The 18,601-nt window shown below is 46.9% G+C and overlaps 1 protein-coding gene across 1 annotated transcript; it reads left to right on the top strand.

Annotated features, from left to right (window-relative positions):
• The first annotated feature begins 904 nt into the window (after positions 1-904).
• sptlc3 (serine palmitoyltransferase, long chain base subunit 3) lies at positions 905-16,644 on the top strand. Its single transcript, XM_003964240.3, has 12 exons — positions 905-1,102; positions 2,552-2,722; positions 3,290-3,444; positions 4,189-4,337; positions 6,820-6,944; positions 7,828-7,921; positions 9,418-9,523; positions 10,414-10,633; positions 13,652-13,778; positions 15,140-15,275; positions 15,507-15,636; positions 16,064-16,644. The coding sequence occupies exons 1-12, from the start codon at positions 1,001-1,003 to the stop codon at positions 16,166-16,168; spliced, it is 1,620 nt and encodes a 539-aa protein (XP_003964289.1). The 5' UTR covers positions 905-1,000; the 3' UTR covers positions 16,169-16,644.
• The last annotated feature ends 1,957 nt before the right edge of the window (positions 16,645-18,601 follow it).

Below are 18,601 nucleotides of genomic sequence, written 5' to 3'. Positions count from 1 at the left end.
CCTTGAAATTGCACAAATTGGAATTACGTGTAGAACGCACGCCTGAATGAAGCACAAGGATTTCTAAAAATGCTTCCAAGCTGTTCAGAAAAGGCATTTCGCAACACTGAAGAGGAAACAGCCTTTTCTCATTAGTGGGTCAGGTGACTTTTTAAAATTGCAGCATGTTTGGCTCAAAAAAGAGACAATTTGATATCAAAGATTACAGGACTGGTGGATTCTGAGCGAGATGCTGAGCAGTTTTCAAAGCCTTGAGGCAAATAGTCTCCATGTAGACGGGTCTGGTGAGTGTCTCCGTTTCAGGTTGAAATAATAATGAAGCACTTAGATACAGATAGAAAGTAGCCAGCATAAACCTCTAGATTTTGGGGGCAGTGGCAGCTCAGTGGGAGAGCTTTCTTGGGGGTAGGAGATGGCGGGCTGGTAGCAGGAGAGCTTTCAGAGCACTGCCATGGGGCTTTTGATCGAGGTACTGACCCCTAAATACTCAGAGCGCCTGTTCATGGTATGTTCATGTAGGGCTGCATGGAAACTCTAAAAACACTCGTTTTGCCTGGGTGGGATTAATATTCTATAGTTCACCTTCAAACACAACCAACCTTTCTTGGGGATTTCTTGTGAGAGAAAGAAGCAGCTTTTAGAAACGTATGGATTCTTCAATACAAACGCAGTAGAAATGGTATAAGTGTACGTCACAGACCTCAGCGGTCCAGTAATTGTGCGTAACCGGCACCACACAGGTGGATCACACAGTAACTAATCCTCAGAACAAGTGTACCTTTTATTGCAGCGTTTCATGTGTGGAGTAACTTTAAAGAAAACGAACACCTTTAAGAAAAGAATAGGTCATTTCTTGGTGTTCCTCCACGCAAAACCACGCAACAACAGCTGAGGAGGGGCTGAGCAGGAGCCGCGGAAGGAGGAAGTGCGCGTCTGTGCGCGTCTGTGCGCGTTTAGTGTTGTTGTCAAAGGGGCGAGCGGCGCTGCTGTGTCCGAGCTCATGGAGAAAGCCTCGGCCAACGGCAGCCCGACACCCCGGCGGGGTCACCTCGGGCGGAAATACGGAGAGATCGACAAGAATGGCAATCTCAGCAGCACACAGGTGTGTCACTCCAACACTGCGCTTATTTCTTAAAAACGTGTTGCTATCACGGGTCTCTTCCGGTCACACTGTAGCACCTTTACAAGTTTGAGTGAGTGAAGTAAAAGAGGGCGAAACTGAAGCAAAATAAATGACAGAAGAGAACCGACGAATCACCTGTGTGACGCAGCTCAAGGGAAATCAAGTGAGGTCATTCAGCTGATAGATGGATCGGGAGCACCGTAGATCACCTTATGCGTGATGTCACGCATCCAAAAGAAGTCTTCAAACGTGTGTAATTGTCAGATTTTGCCGGCTGAGGTCTTACACAAGAGGAAGTGTGTAAAGAGGAATATACAGGAGACCCGCCCTGGAATTCCAACAGGTTTCTTTTGCCCTGCTGCAGAATAGATGAGGCGTTACTGTGCTGGGTTATCTTTGGTGCTTTAAGGTGCCTGGGTGTCCTGACATGCTCCTTTCCATTGGTAACCATGGGTGATGAAAACTAGGCCCCATTAGTTCCTGTAATGAGTCATTGTGTGAGATTTATTCAAATTAATATACTCTCCACCAGTGGATCAGTTGTATCTGCAGACCGGCTGGTAAATACACACTTCAAACCCTTTTAGCCTCTGAATCATGTTGATATGGTTGTTATTGTGGTACTTTGGCCAGTCTACTACGTTAACAGGCGGTTTAAATGGACGTTTATGTAGTTTTCAAAGACAAGGCCGTAATAAAACTGTTAAGTTATTGTCGGGATACGAGTCCCTCCATCTTTACTGTTTATAGCTTGGACTCGTGACCTTTACGTCCTTGTCAAATGCCCAAATATTTTGACATTATGGTATTAAATATATCCCTCTGAAAATTAAAATGACATATTTGCTGTGTTTGTATAACTGAAAGTGAGGTCATTGTCCCTTTTTCATTATATTATCTTCTGAACATCTGCCCCCCCCCCCGCTGGATATCCATATTCACCAGCTCTAATAATGTGGGTCAAGGTCGAGACCCTTCTGACCTCAGTGAAGTGGTTTCTGGTCATGTCTTGAGAACTTCAATGAACCAAACATTGTGACACGTCTAACAGGGTAAACAAGGTCGGCTTCTCTCTGCCGCCGTCAAACAGCCTGATTCAGGGAGATAAGGGGAACTTAGCATGGGCGCGCACTTTTGTGTGCTCGTATTCCATGAATCACATATCCAGTTTATCCAGCATCAGTTTCTGTTGCTGCATGGACGGTTTCTTACAAAAAATGTCTTGTTATCTGCTGCGTCTGTGCTGAGACTCTACCCTTCCCCTGCTGTAGTGGTGCACACTTGTGCTGTCTGCCTCCTCCCTATTTGGGCCAACCGATGCACTAACCACATCCCTTTTCTGAGACTAAGCCACGTTCACTCAAACGGCATCGTTCCCTCTTGTTGGCTGCCATGTGCCACAGCTTATGTGGGTCTCTCCTTCAACAGAGAAATGTCCCGGGGTGCAAGCAGGAGGTCCTTGAGCAGGCGCCCATGTACGTGGCCGTGATGACGTACCTGGGCTTCGGCATCGTCACTCTGTTCGGCTACTTCAGAGACTTCCTCCGAGCCGTTGGCCTGGAGAAGTGCCACCTTGCTCAGGAAAGAGAGGAACAGAAGGCAGGTCCAGTGTTTAATCCTCACAACTGTTGCTTTTTTTGAACGCACATGCGCACACTTGGTCCCACTTGCTCGTGTTAGCAGAGTGGTAATAAAGAAAAGAGCACGCCTAAGGTGTCAACACATTTTGTTTCCTCCTAATTATTTCAGTTTCTGCTCTTTCGCTCTCGGCCCGACTGCTTCTGTCGCGTTCCCCAGCACTGTCACGTTGCCATGGGTAAGACAGGACGCCTCAGAGAATATCTGCTTTAGACCTAATTAAATCTCTAAGGAAGTTCTTTCTTTGCCGCTGCACTTTAGATTTGGATAAAGTGTCGCTGTCGTGCGGATCTGATTTGTTCCTTTTTTTCAAAAAAGAAAGTGAACGTCAAAGTTGCTGGTGGTTCGTTAGATGTTAAAGACATGTTGGCTGAGGGTTTGAGCAGAAGAGGAGGGTCAGCTCCAGCAGCAGAGCCGCTGGTTCAGAGCGTTTAAATGTTACGCAATAAATTCATTCATCTTGTTTCTGTGTTGCCACGGTAACGGTGCGATGGTGCGCACCTGCACCTTTTGAACCATCTGCTTCAGGATTTCGTACCACTTTATCAAGACTTTGAGAACTTCTACACCCGGAACCTGTACATGAGGGTTCGGGACAACTGGAACCGTCCGGTCTGCAGCCTGCCAGGGCCCGTGTTCGACCTGATGGAGCGAGTGTCTGACGACTACAACTGGACTTTTAGGTATGTCCCATCATCTACCTGTACGTTTACATCCACAATCCATCCATGCTACAGTTACTGGGCTGTTTGAAGCTCTATGAAATATAATATCACCCTAATATATGAAACGACACGTTGTACATAGGGAATTAAGAACAATCCGAAATGAAGCCCTTTCCTATGAACCAAGAAGTGGAATCTAAAGTAACACACACACGCCTTCAGCGTCATGTCAGCCCTGATTTATTTATTTCTTTTTGTTTAAATAGTTGAGACGTTGCTGAACTGCACCGGAAATATTTTATTAATAGGAATATGAGGAGAGCCACAGGGAGGGGATACGACAGGATAAATTGGGAGAGAGGGGGTGGGCGTGGATTACATGTTATTTTAAAGAGGTTTGGTGCATAATGGAAAGAGAAGAGAAAGGGGAAGTCAGCCTGTCTCGTGCGCTAACGTGCAGTGAATAGGTAAATATGCAGATGCTTTCTGTACCTGAGCAGCAAAGGAAGTAGGTCAGCTGAAGGAATAAGGCAGTTTCCTTAAAACACATTGACACCCTGAGCTTTTACACTCTGACGTGCCCGTGGATCCATCCCACACGGTACAGTATTATGGGGGACTATTAGCCAGCACGCGGCGTTTCTATTCAAACAATTAGCTTTAGCTTAACTGCACTCACTCAAGTGTTATTTTGACAGTGTGTTTGTGTTGAAAGATTAAAGCACATAGTCTGAATGACCGCGACTGCTCACCTGCCTGCAGGTTCACTGGGAGGACATTGCACAATGTCATCAACATGGGCTCCTACAACTACCTCGGCTTTGCGGAGAACGAAGCAGAGTCCCTGAAGACCGTAGCAGACACCACCCTCCGGTACGGGGTGGGGGTTTGCAGCACAAGGCACGAAATAGGTGCGTTCCTGCTTCGTGCGCTCCTGTTTTCCTTATTTTTGTAAATAATTTGTCCTATTTCACTTTCTGTGAAACTTCATGCAACCGTTGCTCTGCTGTGCCGTACACCCATTACAAGTCCCTGGTGAGAACCAGGGTGAAACCCCTGCACACATGCACCCAAGAGAATCTCTGGAGCTTCTCCACATCTGTCTGTTCACACATGTAGCCAAGAAGAGGAAAGACTCCACATCAGAAAGGAAGGAGGCAGAAGCAGCCGACGGGGTGATGCAAACACACGGTGTTCACACGGGCGACCAGAAGCCTGGCGGTCCCCCGGGTCTGTTGGACGGTTCTGGCATCAGCTCTCTGATCTCTCCACGTTGGAAGAGATCTTGTCGTCATTGTAGAAAAACACTTTTTCTTTTTCTGCCGAGTCATCGAAACCCCCACAACTGATGCTTCCACGCGTTACAGGTGACCGTCAGATTGGCCCTTCTGCTCACAGGTGTGAGCTGCTCCTGACACACACGACCAGAGTGCACGTGTGAAAAGGCCTTGTTGTGTTGGGGAGCAATGGAAAACTCATCTCCTTCCTCATCCTCTGCTATCGTTTATTATCTTACACTGCCCACATCTTCAATTATCTTCCACTGGCTGCTGTGTTAAATGAATTATTCACACTTTGCTGAATTATGTACCATTTGGTGCATAAGCAGAGATCATTACATACGGTTCCACACTGAGGAGGACAGGAAGTCAGACTGTACAGCAGTGGAATGAGACATTATGAAACATTGTGAGCAACGTCGTGGGAATTAGTGTTCATGGAATGTTGAAGCAACAATGGGCAGAAAATTAGATCAGCGGACTCCTCCTCAGAATCTTCCAAACTTAAGCAATAAATGTAAAAAATAATTTAAAAAGGACGGAGAGATGATGAATATGTCGAAGCAGGTTAATTTAGCAGGTTAATTCCTAATGCTGAACTGGAACTATGTTTTTTTTAGTCTATCTTCTAAGAGTTTCAAACATGGTGAAGCCTCTCGTGAGGAAAGTGGCTCCTCTTCTCTCTTCAATGATATTTAGCTTCTGACACGTTTGTCTGTTGAGCTCACGTTCAGGGAACAGGTGGGTGAATTTGCTGTCTGCATCACCCACGCCATAAAGAATTGAGCAGAGCAAAGGAATTAAAGGACGTGTGATTAGTCACACATACGCGTCAAGAGTGCACCGACGAGCCACTCGTGCACACACACCACTCCCCGACTGCGTGTCATTCATTATTCAGTCATGTGATTTATTCATGTGTTTATTTCTCTCTCAAAAAGGGACCGTTCCTTCCTTTGTGATCTATGTTTCAGCTCAACCACCAGGAGAGTTTAGGCATAACGAGCCTGTTCTACATGCGACCTCATTAAGGATCAGTTATTAAGAACCACAGCGGCAGCGACACTCCCGCCCCCAACGGTTACCTGATATTTGGAGCGCTGCACTGGTCACTGCTCCGGGCTTCCTCGAATCATTAACGTATATTATCTTAGATAGCCTATTTTATTGTAATGCGTACAACAGTGCAGAGTAACGTGACTGTTCCTAGAATTAAGTCGTAAACGAGCGATTAACTCTTCCTGGTCGAGGGTGTAGGAATGCTTCAGCCAGGTGTTTGCTGTTAAACAGATGAAGAGTGGAGCTTCCAGACATGATTTGAGAGTCATGTCCCCTCCTCTCTCCACAGACAGACTCTCTTGGTCCCTTTGGTAAATTGTTGATGTCAGCTGTCAGAGGTGCAGCTCAAACCCAGCGGAGACCACAACCTGAAGATCAGTTGAAGCACCTTAGGCTCCCCCAGTCAGGAACCTTTATTCCTAAAGTCAAGTATATTCCAAAGGTTCTTCCTGTATCAGGACCACAGAGGCTAGCCTGGTCATAAATGATCATTTTGGCGGTTTATTTTGGCAGTAAATTTCATGTCTGTGGCTCAACATGAGAGGAAACCAGTAATTGCTTTACCCAGTCTGGACTGTCCAGATGTACAGCTGTGTTAAGAGGTTAGCTATCAATAAGGAAGCAGGGCGTCTCTATGGAAATCCAACAAAATGTTGTATGTAGTGAACAAACTCGGATGCTGTCTGAACACGCCAGCAGGGGCCTGGACTCTGAGTGGTGGGGGAATATAGGAATCGATTCCCACAAGGCCTGATGGAGAGCGCTGAATGGGAATCACCATAAAGACTGAGCTGCCTTGCCACGTTATGGTTTTATACACACCAGTCAATACCCATTTTCCAGGTCTTCCTGAAACATTGAGTCCGTTTGAACGTTTTAAAGGCTCCACTCAGCAGCTGCTGGTTTTTATTGATTATGACTCCCATTATTAGTGTCCAGTGTATCTGCAAAAAATATATATACATATATATTTTCCTGTTGCATAGGACAGTGCTGTCATGCAGATCAAAAGAAATCACCTGAAAATGCCATCGTGTGATCCCTGTCCTGGCAGGTAACCTGAGCATACACGAAGAGCTGGAAGAACTGGTGGCCAGGTTCCTTGGGGTCGAGTCCTCCATGACCTTTGGGATGGGTTTTGCCACCAACTCAATGAACATTCCAGCACTCGTTGGCAAGGTTGGTGATTCTAGGCTGTAAAGCTCAACACAAAATCTTGCCTTGCTTGGAGGTGAGCAGCACAGCAGAAATGAATGTAATTAGCCGTAGCTTTTGTACCTCATACATATGGCCTGAATTAATGAACAGCATCTTCTTAACTCAGCTTGGGCAAATCCCAAATCGCCCCAATTAATTAAACTTATAATTTGATGTTACAATAGCCAGGAGGACGAGTGTCAGCTGTCACAGACTCAGACTCAGACGGGCAGGTTTTGTTAAGAGCGCTGCTCAAGGGGGTCGTTAACCATAACACCCGCCTGTCGGCATGCTGGCGTGGTGGCCGCGGGTTTCCAGGGGCAACACACAGCATGACTATCTGTGATTGGACTGGACAGCAGGAAGAGGAGGTTGATTGTTTAGATGATGAGGGGGGGTCGGCCACAGTTTCCCTGTAGTGACTGGAGGGGGGTTTGACCTCCCATGTCTATGCTACAGAGGAAGGACCAACCCCAAACCAGCAGGACCTCCGACCCAAACACCAGACAAATGCATTCAAATGCTCAGAGCTGCTCTATTAAATATGCTAATGTATAATTCTTTTGCAAACTGATTTGTATAGAATGCGAAGAGCAGAACACATGCAAATTTTCTCTGTTGAAAAATCGCTCCTGCACATGCAGAGCAGCAGCACACTGAAGTAATAGTGATGGGTGAGGTGACAAAACATGTCAAAATGCATCAAATCCAGCATCTCTCAAAGGTTTAGTGTCAATAGAAACGTGAAACTGCAATAAACACATCAAATCACCCCTTACTGTAATCAACCACTTTCTAATCCAAATGTTCTTTGAGGTTGTCAGAGGAGTTTTAGGAATGTCACTTCTTCTCTCCTGACTTCCAGGGCTGTTTGATATTGAGTGATGAGCTCAATCACACGTCTCTGATTCTGGGAGCCCGGCTGTCGGGAGCGACGATCCGGGTGTTCAAACACAACAGTAAGTCTGGTTCCTCCCTCTGAGCACAGGCCCATGCGCCTGCTGCCTACCATCAAACAAGGGCGAGTGAACGTTATGTTGCTGCAGATTATTGGACGGTAAAGCGACTGTACCCATTTTTATTGCATTTACTCTTTTTTCATGTGGAAGCCTACTTAGCATTCCCGGTTTAACGCACTAGATTTAGCGGAAAGGGTTCAGTTTAGAGTCACGACTCTAAACTGTTGTATCAGCAACAGAGCAGCAAAAAATAAAATGATTTCAACATTTGCTTTGATTGCTAAAAATGACCAATTCTGTCTTGCTGATGGAGGGGAACAAAGCTTAATTAAGAATAAATGATGCCACAGGCATGCGGCGCGCTGGACACGTTCGTTCAGGGATGAAATGAGCAGCTCCTGTGGCAGCAAATACAAGCTGACAGGTACAAGCAGAGTCAGTTATGGTTCCTCCGAGCAGACCCCAGAGGCCTGTCTGAAGGCAGAAAGCCCCGGGCACCTGAGCAGCTGACCTCAACGGGTCTGTGCACCAGCGCCACACACTCGCGCCGGTTTTTGATCAATACAAACTTGATGCTTGTCTGCATCACCTGACATGAAGGGAAGTGTGACACAGGTGCACCCTGTGTGAGACGGATCCTTTCGGCCCTCGTAAAAGTCTCTGTAACATGTTTGCAACGGAAACATTTTCCTTGCTGGACGGGGGACAAACAGGATTGTCCAGTTTTCTGTTGACGCACTCACTGTTATGAGAACGGTGCCATTCTTTCAACCCGTGTGTGTTAATGTTAAAGCAAATATGCTGCACAGGTGCTGCATATTTAACTGGACTATTACCTTTCCTTTTATTTCTGTTTGTGCACGCACCAAATCAGTGTAGGCTGCTCCTTCCTGTCTGTTTAGGCAGATGGCTTTAGGTGCACTCTGCACCAGGAAGTTACATCATCACAACAACGTCTGCTGGCCTGGAGGTCAACCTGCTGCTCTGCAGTATTGATCACATATGGCAGATGATTAGCTCAAGCTGATTAACTGCCTCATCATCTTCAAATTGTGCGGACTGTAGTCAGAGTTTAACCTTGTCAGATACCGCCACCTGCTGGTGCGTCGGAGAGGTTCAGCTGACTGCGTCCTCGTCTCTGAATTTCCCCAGACGAAAATGTTCTCAAGCCAAAATTAAAAATCATAATTTCAGACAGACGTTTAGATTACTCTGAGGATGGTTTCTGCATCGCCGTGCTGAGCTTAACTTGCAGGCCTTACAGGAAGCAGGAGGTGTTTATTAGCTTCGGTGCACACGGGTATTTCCACTGTGTATGTGGTGTAAGTTGGATCGTGTTAACTGCGGAAATGACTTCCCTATTCCATCTTCTTTTCTTTACTGTCTTCATTTCAGCATTTAAAGGGGAAGAAAGCTTCATCACAACCTGTTTGTGACTAGTTCTTTGTATTTTCTGTGTGTGTGTGTGTGTGTATGTGTGTGTTTGTGTGTGTCAGACATGCACAGTCTTGAGAAGATGCTAAGAGAAGCGGTGTGCTCGGGGCAGCCACGGACACACAGGCCCTGGAAGAAGATCCTCATCATGGTGGAAGGCATCTACAGGTCAGCTGCTGTTGAGCCACCGTGCGGTTCATCGTTAACATCGTCAACATGTGTTGGGCTCTGTTGAGTTGAGGCATCATTCCTGGTTTCCAAACAGTCCACCAGGAATTCCTCATTTGTAACCTGAGAAGTGCTTCTCTCTGCCTGTGTTTAGCAGGTTCTCTTTTGCCTCTTTTTCAATTACTTCCCTCTATAACCTTGAATAATAGTGTGTGTGTGTGTGTGTGTGTGTGTGTGTGTGTGTGTGTGTGTGTTGTTTGATTATGGGAGAGGATAAGGTTATTGTGTGTCCTTCCCAGCACTGAGCTTTCCTGAGTCTCTCTGACCCTCTCCATCTGCTCATTAGCTCCAAATGAAGTCCAAATGGAGTCGGGAGATTGACTTGGCTACGTACCCGGCACAAAATGTTTATCACAGCCATTCTCTTCTCTCTTCTCTCTTCTCTTCATTCCTACACTGTTAAGAGCTTAAAGGGAATTTTCATTCTCTAGTAATAACCTGCAGCACTGGTTTTATAATAATAATAATAATAAAGATAGTAGAACCCTCTAAATGACCGCCACTCGCTGTGTATTTACAGTTTTCTGAAGGCCACGCAGAGCTTCAGCTGCATCCATGGCTGCACTCTCTCAGTTCACCTCTTTCTTCTGTGATGTGGGAGAGAGCAGGTCTGGAGTTGCTCTACCACACACTCGTGTTGTTATGTAACAGCCTCCAAAGGCTGGATCAGAGGGGACAAGGAGTTGGGAGAGGCTAAACTTAAAGAACAGAATGCAAATTCCGTGCATAATATGCATTACGCAAGACTACGGAGCCTTCCAACTTTACTGAGAGCGCTGGTTTTTAATTGAACTAAAAGTAGCTGGGTTCTTTTCCATCTTCTCTGTCAGCATGGAGGGCTCTGTGGTGAGACTCGCCGAGATCGTCGCCCTGAAGAAAAAGTACAGAGCCTACCTGTACCTGGATGAGGCCCACAGTATCGGAGCGGTCGGACCGTCGGGCAGGGGCGTGACTGAGCTGACTGGTGTGAATCCAGCGGATGTGGATGTGATGATGGGCACGTTTACAAAGAGCTTTGGGGCGGCTGGAGGCTATATCGCAGGGAGAAAGGTTTGTATAACTCAGCTGTCGTAGAACGCCAATAAACATGACCAAAGTTAGGCCAAATGGTCCTCATTTGGCCTCTAAAATATAAACGTTCCAATGTTTTTAATCCCATAATGAGTTGAAAAATCACAAGTGAAAGCTCCACTTTAGATGAATGTCTTCACAGGGAGGCTGAAGGTCCTGATCCTCCACAGATTATGATGCTGGGCCTTTAATCTGGGTTTTAGGTCAGGTTCAATCTTGTAGAATAAAGAGTAAAGTGGAGACGTGTCACCCCTCAACCAGGAGGAATTTATAGGAATCCAGCACAATCTGTTCATTTCCATAAATTAGTTTTCCTTTTTATTAGTTAGTTACCTCCATAGGAACTGGATTGTTGATTACAGTAGAAGCTCTCTGTGTTGTAGCTTTATGGGAATCAGCAGGGATAGCACGAATCTGTCTTTGCCATGGTAACACATGATGTGGGTTTATGGGTATTTCCAGAGGGAGAATGACATAAACGTTATTTATTTACTAAATCTGGTGACATCCTGACAGGATCAGTGGGATTTAAAGCCAAACAGACTTCTGTATCCCTCAATACGAAGGTTTTGCTGCTTAAATGTCCACCAGCTGCACTGATAACTGTGATCACTGGTAACTGTGGGATGTTGGGATGTGTGGAGGGGAAATATCTGCCTGACCTTCTTGATCTGTTGCATCGGAACGCCACCAGAGCCGAGTAGATAAAAATAGGGGCGGCTATACTGAAGGGCACTGTAAACGGTGATTGGGAATTAGCTCATATGCAGATGTGCGAGCTGAAGCGAAGCAGCTCGTGCTAACAGGCACGGCGCTTTCTTCCCTGACACTGTTTATAGTAAAAAAAGGCAACCGTGGAACAGCCTTAACTCATTTAGCTCCAAAAGTAAAACCGACATCGCGTTATCAAAAGCTACAGAAAGGCTGATGTGTGGGAGTCACGCTCCATCACCCCCACCTATGTCGTAACTCTCATGTGTCCAACAAATGTTCTCCAGGCGGTCCTTTACAATTCCTTCTTCTTTTTTTTTTATAACTCCATTAAAAAGTACACTTTAGTACATAACCGCAACACTTTTGCAGGAGTTGATTAGAAAGCAACGGCGGAAACGGCCATATTGCTTGAATTAGGTATTCATTGGGACCCTGACGCTGGTGCAGCCCTGCGCTCCCCTAATAAGAAGGTGAGGCTGGCGGAGGGCCAGCCCCTTCTTGTGGCGGGCGCAGGAACTGCGCGCCAGATCTGACAGGATGACTTTAACAAGCGCGTTCATGTTTGAAGTATGAGCGCCGGTGTGACAGCTGCCTGTAGTAAACTGCTGCATGAATCAGACAGGAAGGGAGAGCGGAAGGCCGGAGACCATTGTGCATTAAGTGTGTTTGGCCCCACCAGAAAACCGCGCTACAGACGTGTTTTGGAAACATTCGTGTTGTGGCCGCTTAAACCAGCACCCAAAATAAATATCCCGATAAATACAGTCGCAGCTCCTTGTAATTCACTTCCAGCCTGCTTAAGGGAGGCGTCGTTCGTTAACCTTCTGCTCCAAACCTAGACGGAAATGAGGTTATTGAACACATCTGTCGGAGCCCTGCGTGCACATGCACGTGCACGTGCTGCTCTGGCTCTGCTCCTGCTCTGTGGCATTCTGGAAGCCACTCACCACGTTAGAGTTGTGGCCGAGGTGCGGCTAAGAAAACACTCTGAGCTGTCAGTCCGCGCCGCAAACGTGAGATGGATTTCGGACGTGTTCTCTTAACTGGTTTATCTTGGTCGCACCGAAATCCTGCGGGGCCGTAAAGCGTCGAAAATCCCCCTGAACGAAAACAGATGTCTGTCTGCTTCAAGGTTCTTATCCTGCGTTTGTGCATTTCCCCCAAAATGCCTTCCCCCTAAAGTGTGTGTGTGTGTGTGTGTGTGTGTGTGTGTGTGTGTGTGTGTGTGTGTGTGTGTGTGTGTGTGTGTGTGTGTGTGTGTGTCACTGCCTGGAGTGCACAGATGGCTCTGGGCAGAAACAGTGGCCAGAGAGTATCTGATAGTCTGTAGTGATGGCCACTAAAAAGCCACTGAGCAGCAGCAGCAGCACCATCCCAGAGAAACCCTCTAGATCTATCTCTCTCTCTCTCTCTCTCTCTCTCTCTCTCTCTCTCTCTCTCTCTCTCTCTCTCTCTCTCTCTCTCTCTCTCTCTCTCTCTCTCTCTCTCTCTCTCTCTCTCTCTCTCTCTCTCACACACATGTGTGTGCTCCTGAGGGACTGAATCGGTTTCCTGAAATCCCATATCTTTTCCTGAAACTACGGAATGAATCTCCTGCTGACGGGAGCACGACTGTCTTCATTCCTGCTTATTTTAGAATTCATTCTTCCTTAAATTAGATTCCAGGTTCTCCCAGAGTGCAGAAGAGGAATCTGAGCTGAGACATTGATTCTGATCCAGGACAGACTAACAAGCTTGATTATACCTGAGCTGGCTCTAGTTGGGACATTAAATCAGCAGGTTACATTTTTGCTCAGAAAAACTCGTCGCACTTATTTATTAGGAGACGTGAGGTCTGTCTGCTGCTCTGACTCAATTACTGTAAAGTTCTTTTTTTTTAAAAAAAAATATGGAGGATATTTATGGCATCAGGGGAAAAGTGTTACCTTTATTCCCGTCTTGTTGTCTGAAAACCTGAGGAATTTTTTTCTTGATATTTATTTTTTTTCCACAATTGTCCCAAATCTATTTTAACAACAGTTATCATATAAAAATAGTTTATAAATGGACTCATCAACCTCTATTATGGAGTTCATACACAATATACTCTGCTGTTATTTTGAAATTAATTTACTATTTCTTTGTTAACAATATTTGTCAAAACTGTCTCGATTCCACACATTTAATAAGTATCACACACAGACACCTGAAACAATAATTAATAAATGTATGCTAACTTGCTAATGCTAACTGCAATAACAAGTGATAAGACAAGAGGTCTGATGATTTGATGCTGTGTTGCAGGAGTTGGTGGACTACCTACGCACGTGTTCTCACAGCGCCGTGTACGCCACGGCCCTGTCCCCGCCTGTCACCGAGCAGATCCTCCGCGCCATGAAGTGCATCATGGGAAAAGATGGGAGCGCAGAGGGTGAATTTGCACCTCTTGTGATCGGCACACTCGTCCTGACCCGACGTTCTCTGCACAACCAAACATTCTGTTTGGATTACATAAAAAAAAATAATAATAATCTTCACACCTTTTGTACAGTTTCTATAGAAACAATAGCAAACCCGATCCAGAGGACAGAACCAATGTTAGCGTTAGGAGGAAGTCCAGACCTGCGGGGAAAGACAAACAGCTGCTCAGGGAGAGAATGTGGTAGCAATTACAGGGGTCTGCGGCGGTGGAGAGGAGGAGGACATGCAGTCCCCGTGCACACGTGACCCCAACGTAGAGGAAATCATTTTCATATGTGTGCAGTGAGGGCCGCGGCATCTCTGAGAGCTCTCTGCTTTAATGCCTTCAGACACCAGGGCAGGGAACTAGTCACTGTTGCAACAGCGCCGGAGCGACTCGCGTTGAATTATCGCAGTCGTATCCTGGGTTACAGCCCCAGCGCGCATGACAAATCAAACAGGCAGCCCTGGATGTCGTCGCAGCGCGGCCAATAAAGCCAGAACGGCGAGGACAGAACGGCAGCGCTCCAGACTGTGCGACACGTCTGCGCGGCGTTGTCGGAATGGTTTAATGCCCCCGAGGACTAAAGCCGGGCGCCTGGCTGCGGAGGTGCAGTAGTGTTCAGGCAGAGATGAGTAACTTCCCCATATGGCCCTGAACCAGGCATGCCTCGCGTCTGACGTAGCCTCGTCAACCGGTTGTTGTTGTGGAAAGAAGTCGGCCTTGACCTGCATGGAGGGGGAAGCACGCGGCGTTCGACACAACAGTCCTCACCAACGCAACCCAACCCCGACGAAAGTCACTCTTATTCATGCTTTCAGCTACCTTGGCTACAGTTTTACATCAATCATGTGATCTCTGCACTCGCTCCTGTCCTCTGATGCCTGCGGGTATCTGACTGTTGTTATGAGCCCCCCCCCCCCAACCTCTGGGGGAGAGCTTTCTTATAGTGATGCTCAGATCAGGTTCTGTCGGTTATTAACACATCTCCATGACATCTGTTGAGCCCAAAGAATTATTCCAGCTATGCCCCAGTTTCCATCAACAGTCACTCATTTGATGTATAAATTCCGTGTCTGCAAATTTGCAAAGCCTGGTTTGAGTAAGGCGTCGTCGCGGGCGCCAAAACTCCAGCAAACCATCTGCTGCCGCAGCTGAGCTGCAGCCGAGCAGGTTGAGAGCGCGCGGCTGCTACGGCCCAGACGGAGGAGCGGAACTCCAGAGAGCCTCGAGAGCTCCTCCAGTTCCTCGTCCCTCCGTGAGTGGACAACGGGAATGGTCAGCGAGGTGGTCGTCTAACGCGTACGTGTGGTGTTCTTGCTTTTCTGGAGGTATTCGAAGGATCCGCCAGCTGGCAGAAAACACCAGGTACTTCAGGGCCCGGCTGAAGGAGATGGGCTTCATCATTTACGGCAATGATCACTCGCCTGTGGTTCCCATCCTGCTGTACATGCCGGGGAAAGTGGTGTGAGTACACGCGGCTTCTTTAGACGTAAATAATGTATACAGAGAATCGGAGACATTCAGAGGAGACGACATGGCGGAGGGTGGGAGAGGTGTCGACGTAATGTGGGAGATGTTGCGTTTTAGTGTTTTATCTTTTCTGAAAGAGTCTTTTCTTAACACTGGATGATTGTCTCTCATCGGTGCATCAACGTGAAAGTTTCGTCTGTTTGTTTTTCCTCCCTCACTGATCAGAGCGTTTGCCAGGGAAATGCTGGAACGGAAAATCGGTGTGGTGGTGGTCGGCTTTCCAGCCACGCCGATCACAGAGGCCCGGGCTCGCTTCTGTCTGTCTGCAGGACACACCAGAGCCATGTTGGACCAGGTGTGCACGCCCCCCCCCCCCCCCCCCCCACCACCACACACACAAACAGTTTGTTTCAGATATCTGATAATACACAGGGGGGCGTTTTCCTTACATTGGCGCCCCCACTGGTGAGGGTTAGGTATTACACTTTCACAACTTGGTTAGGTGACAACCAGCATTTGTTTCTTTCTTTCTGAATCTCCGTTTGCAAAATAACTCAAAAGTTATGAACTGATTTGAATGAACTTTTCAGGAGTTGTTGATAATGGCTGAGTGTTTCTTTTCTTCTTTTAATAATGTAAATTTAGATCATCATAAGCTGCTTTTACAAAGTACTTGGAACCTTCCGTGTGTGTTAGGACAGTCGAGTAGATACACACGCAGAGACCAGGTTTTGCTTTTTCTTGACCATTTCCACAGTCAGACTCATTATCTTTGTCCTCAGGTGCTTCACCATCTGAACGAGGTGGGAGACAATCTGTGCCTGAAGTTCTCACGGCGGAAACACGACCTGTCCCGGGCCAGTCTCTCAGAGGAGACGGACTCCTGATGGGACCCCTCACACCTGCGGTTCACAGCCGAAGGTCCGAGGCGTCCACGCTGCAGAGGAGAGCGGGGCAGCGGAGCCGTCTCCACACACACCAGGGGCAGCTGCCATACTTTATATGTTTGGAAGACAGTCTTTACGACACTCTCATTTGTGCTCCTTTTAAAGAAGAAAAAAACCCAACTGAAACTTTTATTTGCTATAACACATGACATGACTCCAGAGGAATTGCTGGATTACTCTAAAACTCAACATGCATGGTGTAAAACCATCTACAACTTTTTATTTCGTATTAAATCTCGTCCACCTTTGACTCAGTTTCCCAGCAATTGCGTAAGATGCCAGCTTGAATATTTTTGCTACAAAGGAGATTTTTTTTCACACAATCATGAAGTCTTTTGCGTCTATATTTAGACAAAACTTTAGCAGAAGCTTTTTTGCTTCTTATAAATAAATAAAAGACCGTTCATAAGAAGTGTTTTGCGATGCCAGAGTGAATTTTTCTTGTTCTATCTGCTGATTTTATTGAATTTGATGCTCAAATGAAACCCCAAGAGCGCACTGTTGACAGAAGGTTTGTTAATTCTCTAAATACCCAAGGGGGCTGTGTTCTTGATACATGATTAGCGCTCGTGGAGCTCGTCGACATCTTTATTATGTTCTTAACCGAACCGTTTCGATAGAAATGTCGTCAGTGGAACGCGGTTTCTTATTTACCCAGGAGATAACAGCCTTCCTGTAAGTCATAGATCATCCAGCCCTGCTCCCCTGACACGCTGTCCAAACAAAAGCACCCTCGCTCCAAATAAAAAAAGGTGTTATGGCTTGTTTTGTGGCGAGACTGCTCATATTCACCGAGCCTTAACGACTTAATTGTTGATGTATTAAAGACCTGCTGTTCTGTTTCTCTCAGACTGTGGAAGAGCGGCAGAGGGAAGCACGCCGGGTATGCTGCACCTGAGCCAACAGAAACCTAACCTAGCAATTAGCAATGAACTCCAAATTCTCTTGGTATGGGGTAATCATTTGATTAACACAGGAAGGATTATGGATGGATGATAAATGTGTTTTCACGTGTCGGATCGGGTCTAGTCAACACTTGTTTGGCCTCGGGACGGGAATGTGTTTGCGCTCTATCCCCATAAAAAGGTTGTGATGGCATTTTACAAGATGGATTTAAAATATGCAATATGCTGCCCTTTTGATGAAAAACATGGGCAGAAATATTGTCAGGCTTCAGGAAGATGTGAGAGGAGACACAGCAGGAGGCTGGGCTCCAGAGGTCAGATCACCTGGTTGTTACTCAAGCTTACCTGCTGAAATGTGGCAGCAGCGCCTCAGAATATGAGAAATGTGTTTCTCATATGAAAAATCAAATTAAGCCCAAGTGTGATGGCAATGGAGCCTCTTTTATGCGCTTTACGTGTTGGCAGATGTCTTAATTAACCTGCCGTGTGCGTGCGTGTCTGTCTTTTGGAACGTCTCGCGAGGTCCTTGCCAACAGACACTAAACTGCTCTTGATTCACCAGACTTGTCCCGTGTCTGCGCGTCTGGCCTGAGACGCCAGGCTGCGCCCCTGACAAGGTGGAAAGAATGCGTGTTTCCAACCTTCCCTGTCGCTCCCAACTGCCCCCTCGCCTCAGCAGAACCGGCCTGCGCTGGCATTCAAAACATCTGTGCAACCAGATTACCGGTGGGCAAGGCCCCCGGAGCCCTGTCCGCCTGCACCAGCCCCTTTTGAACTGGAGATCCAAATACTCCGGACTTACTGGAATGGCATGTGGCTGCTATTCTGAGAGGGGGGGGGATCCTCCGCTGCCCCCTTTGATATGCACCACTGTGTCCGGAGCAGGCTGGCCTCCTCTTCGCGCTGTGTTCTCCATCCGGGCAAAGAATTCTTTCTCCTCGAAAGTCATTTGACGTGAGGCAGACCCAGAACAGGTTTCCAGGGGCTCAGACAGCTTTGTTCTTCCTGAATGGAATCATCTGAGAGCTCAACCCTGCAGTACAGACGCATATGTGGTGCGTTTTCAGACCATCTGATGGGGATTTGATCCATTACGTCAGTATCTGCTGGAGAAACTGGGCAGATTTGTGATCGGGATGTACATGTATCGCCAGCAGAGCCTTCTGGGTGAAAACACTGACACATTATGAGCTTTGGAAGCACACTTCTCATTCCGAAGACACTCTTACGCCAACATTAGCAGACGGAGTCTGTGCCGTTTGGCCACGTGCTTTTTAAAGGTGTTTGAACACCTCATTAAAATTTTTAAAGGTTTATAAATTGAACTCTCAGTTCGTGGACGCGGGTGTGACTCGTTATTGTTCCATTTGTGTCTAATTTGACGGCGACAAATACCGTCAACACGCAGCGCGCTCTGACGCGAGCGTCTCGTGGATCCTCCAACGTGCGTAATTTGACAACGACCCGC

Source organism: Takifugu rubripes, chromosome 4 (assembly GCF_901000725.2).
Source record: "Takifugu rubripes chromosome 4, fTakRub1.2, whole genome shotgun sequence".
Taxonomy (NCBI): Eukaryota; Metazoa; Chordata; class Actinopteri; order Tetraodontiformes; family Tetraodontidae; genus Takifugu; species Takifugu rubripes.
The sequence above is the reverse complement of the archived record's forward strand: the minus strand, read 5'-3'. Positions and strand labels throughout refer to the sequence as shown.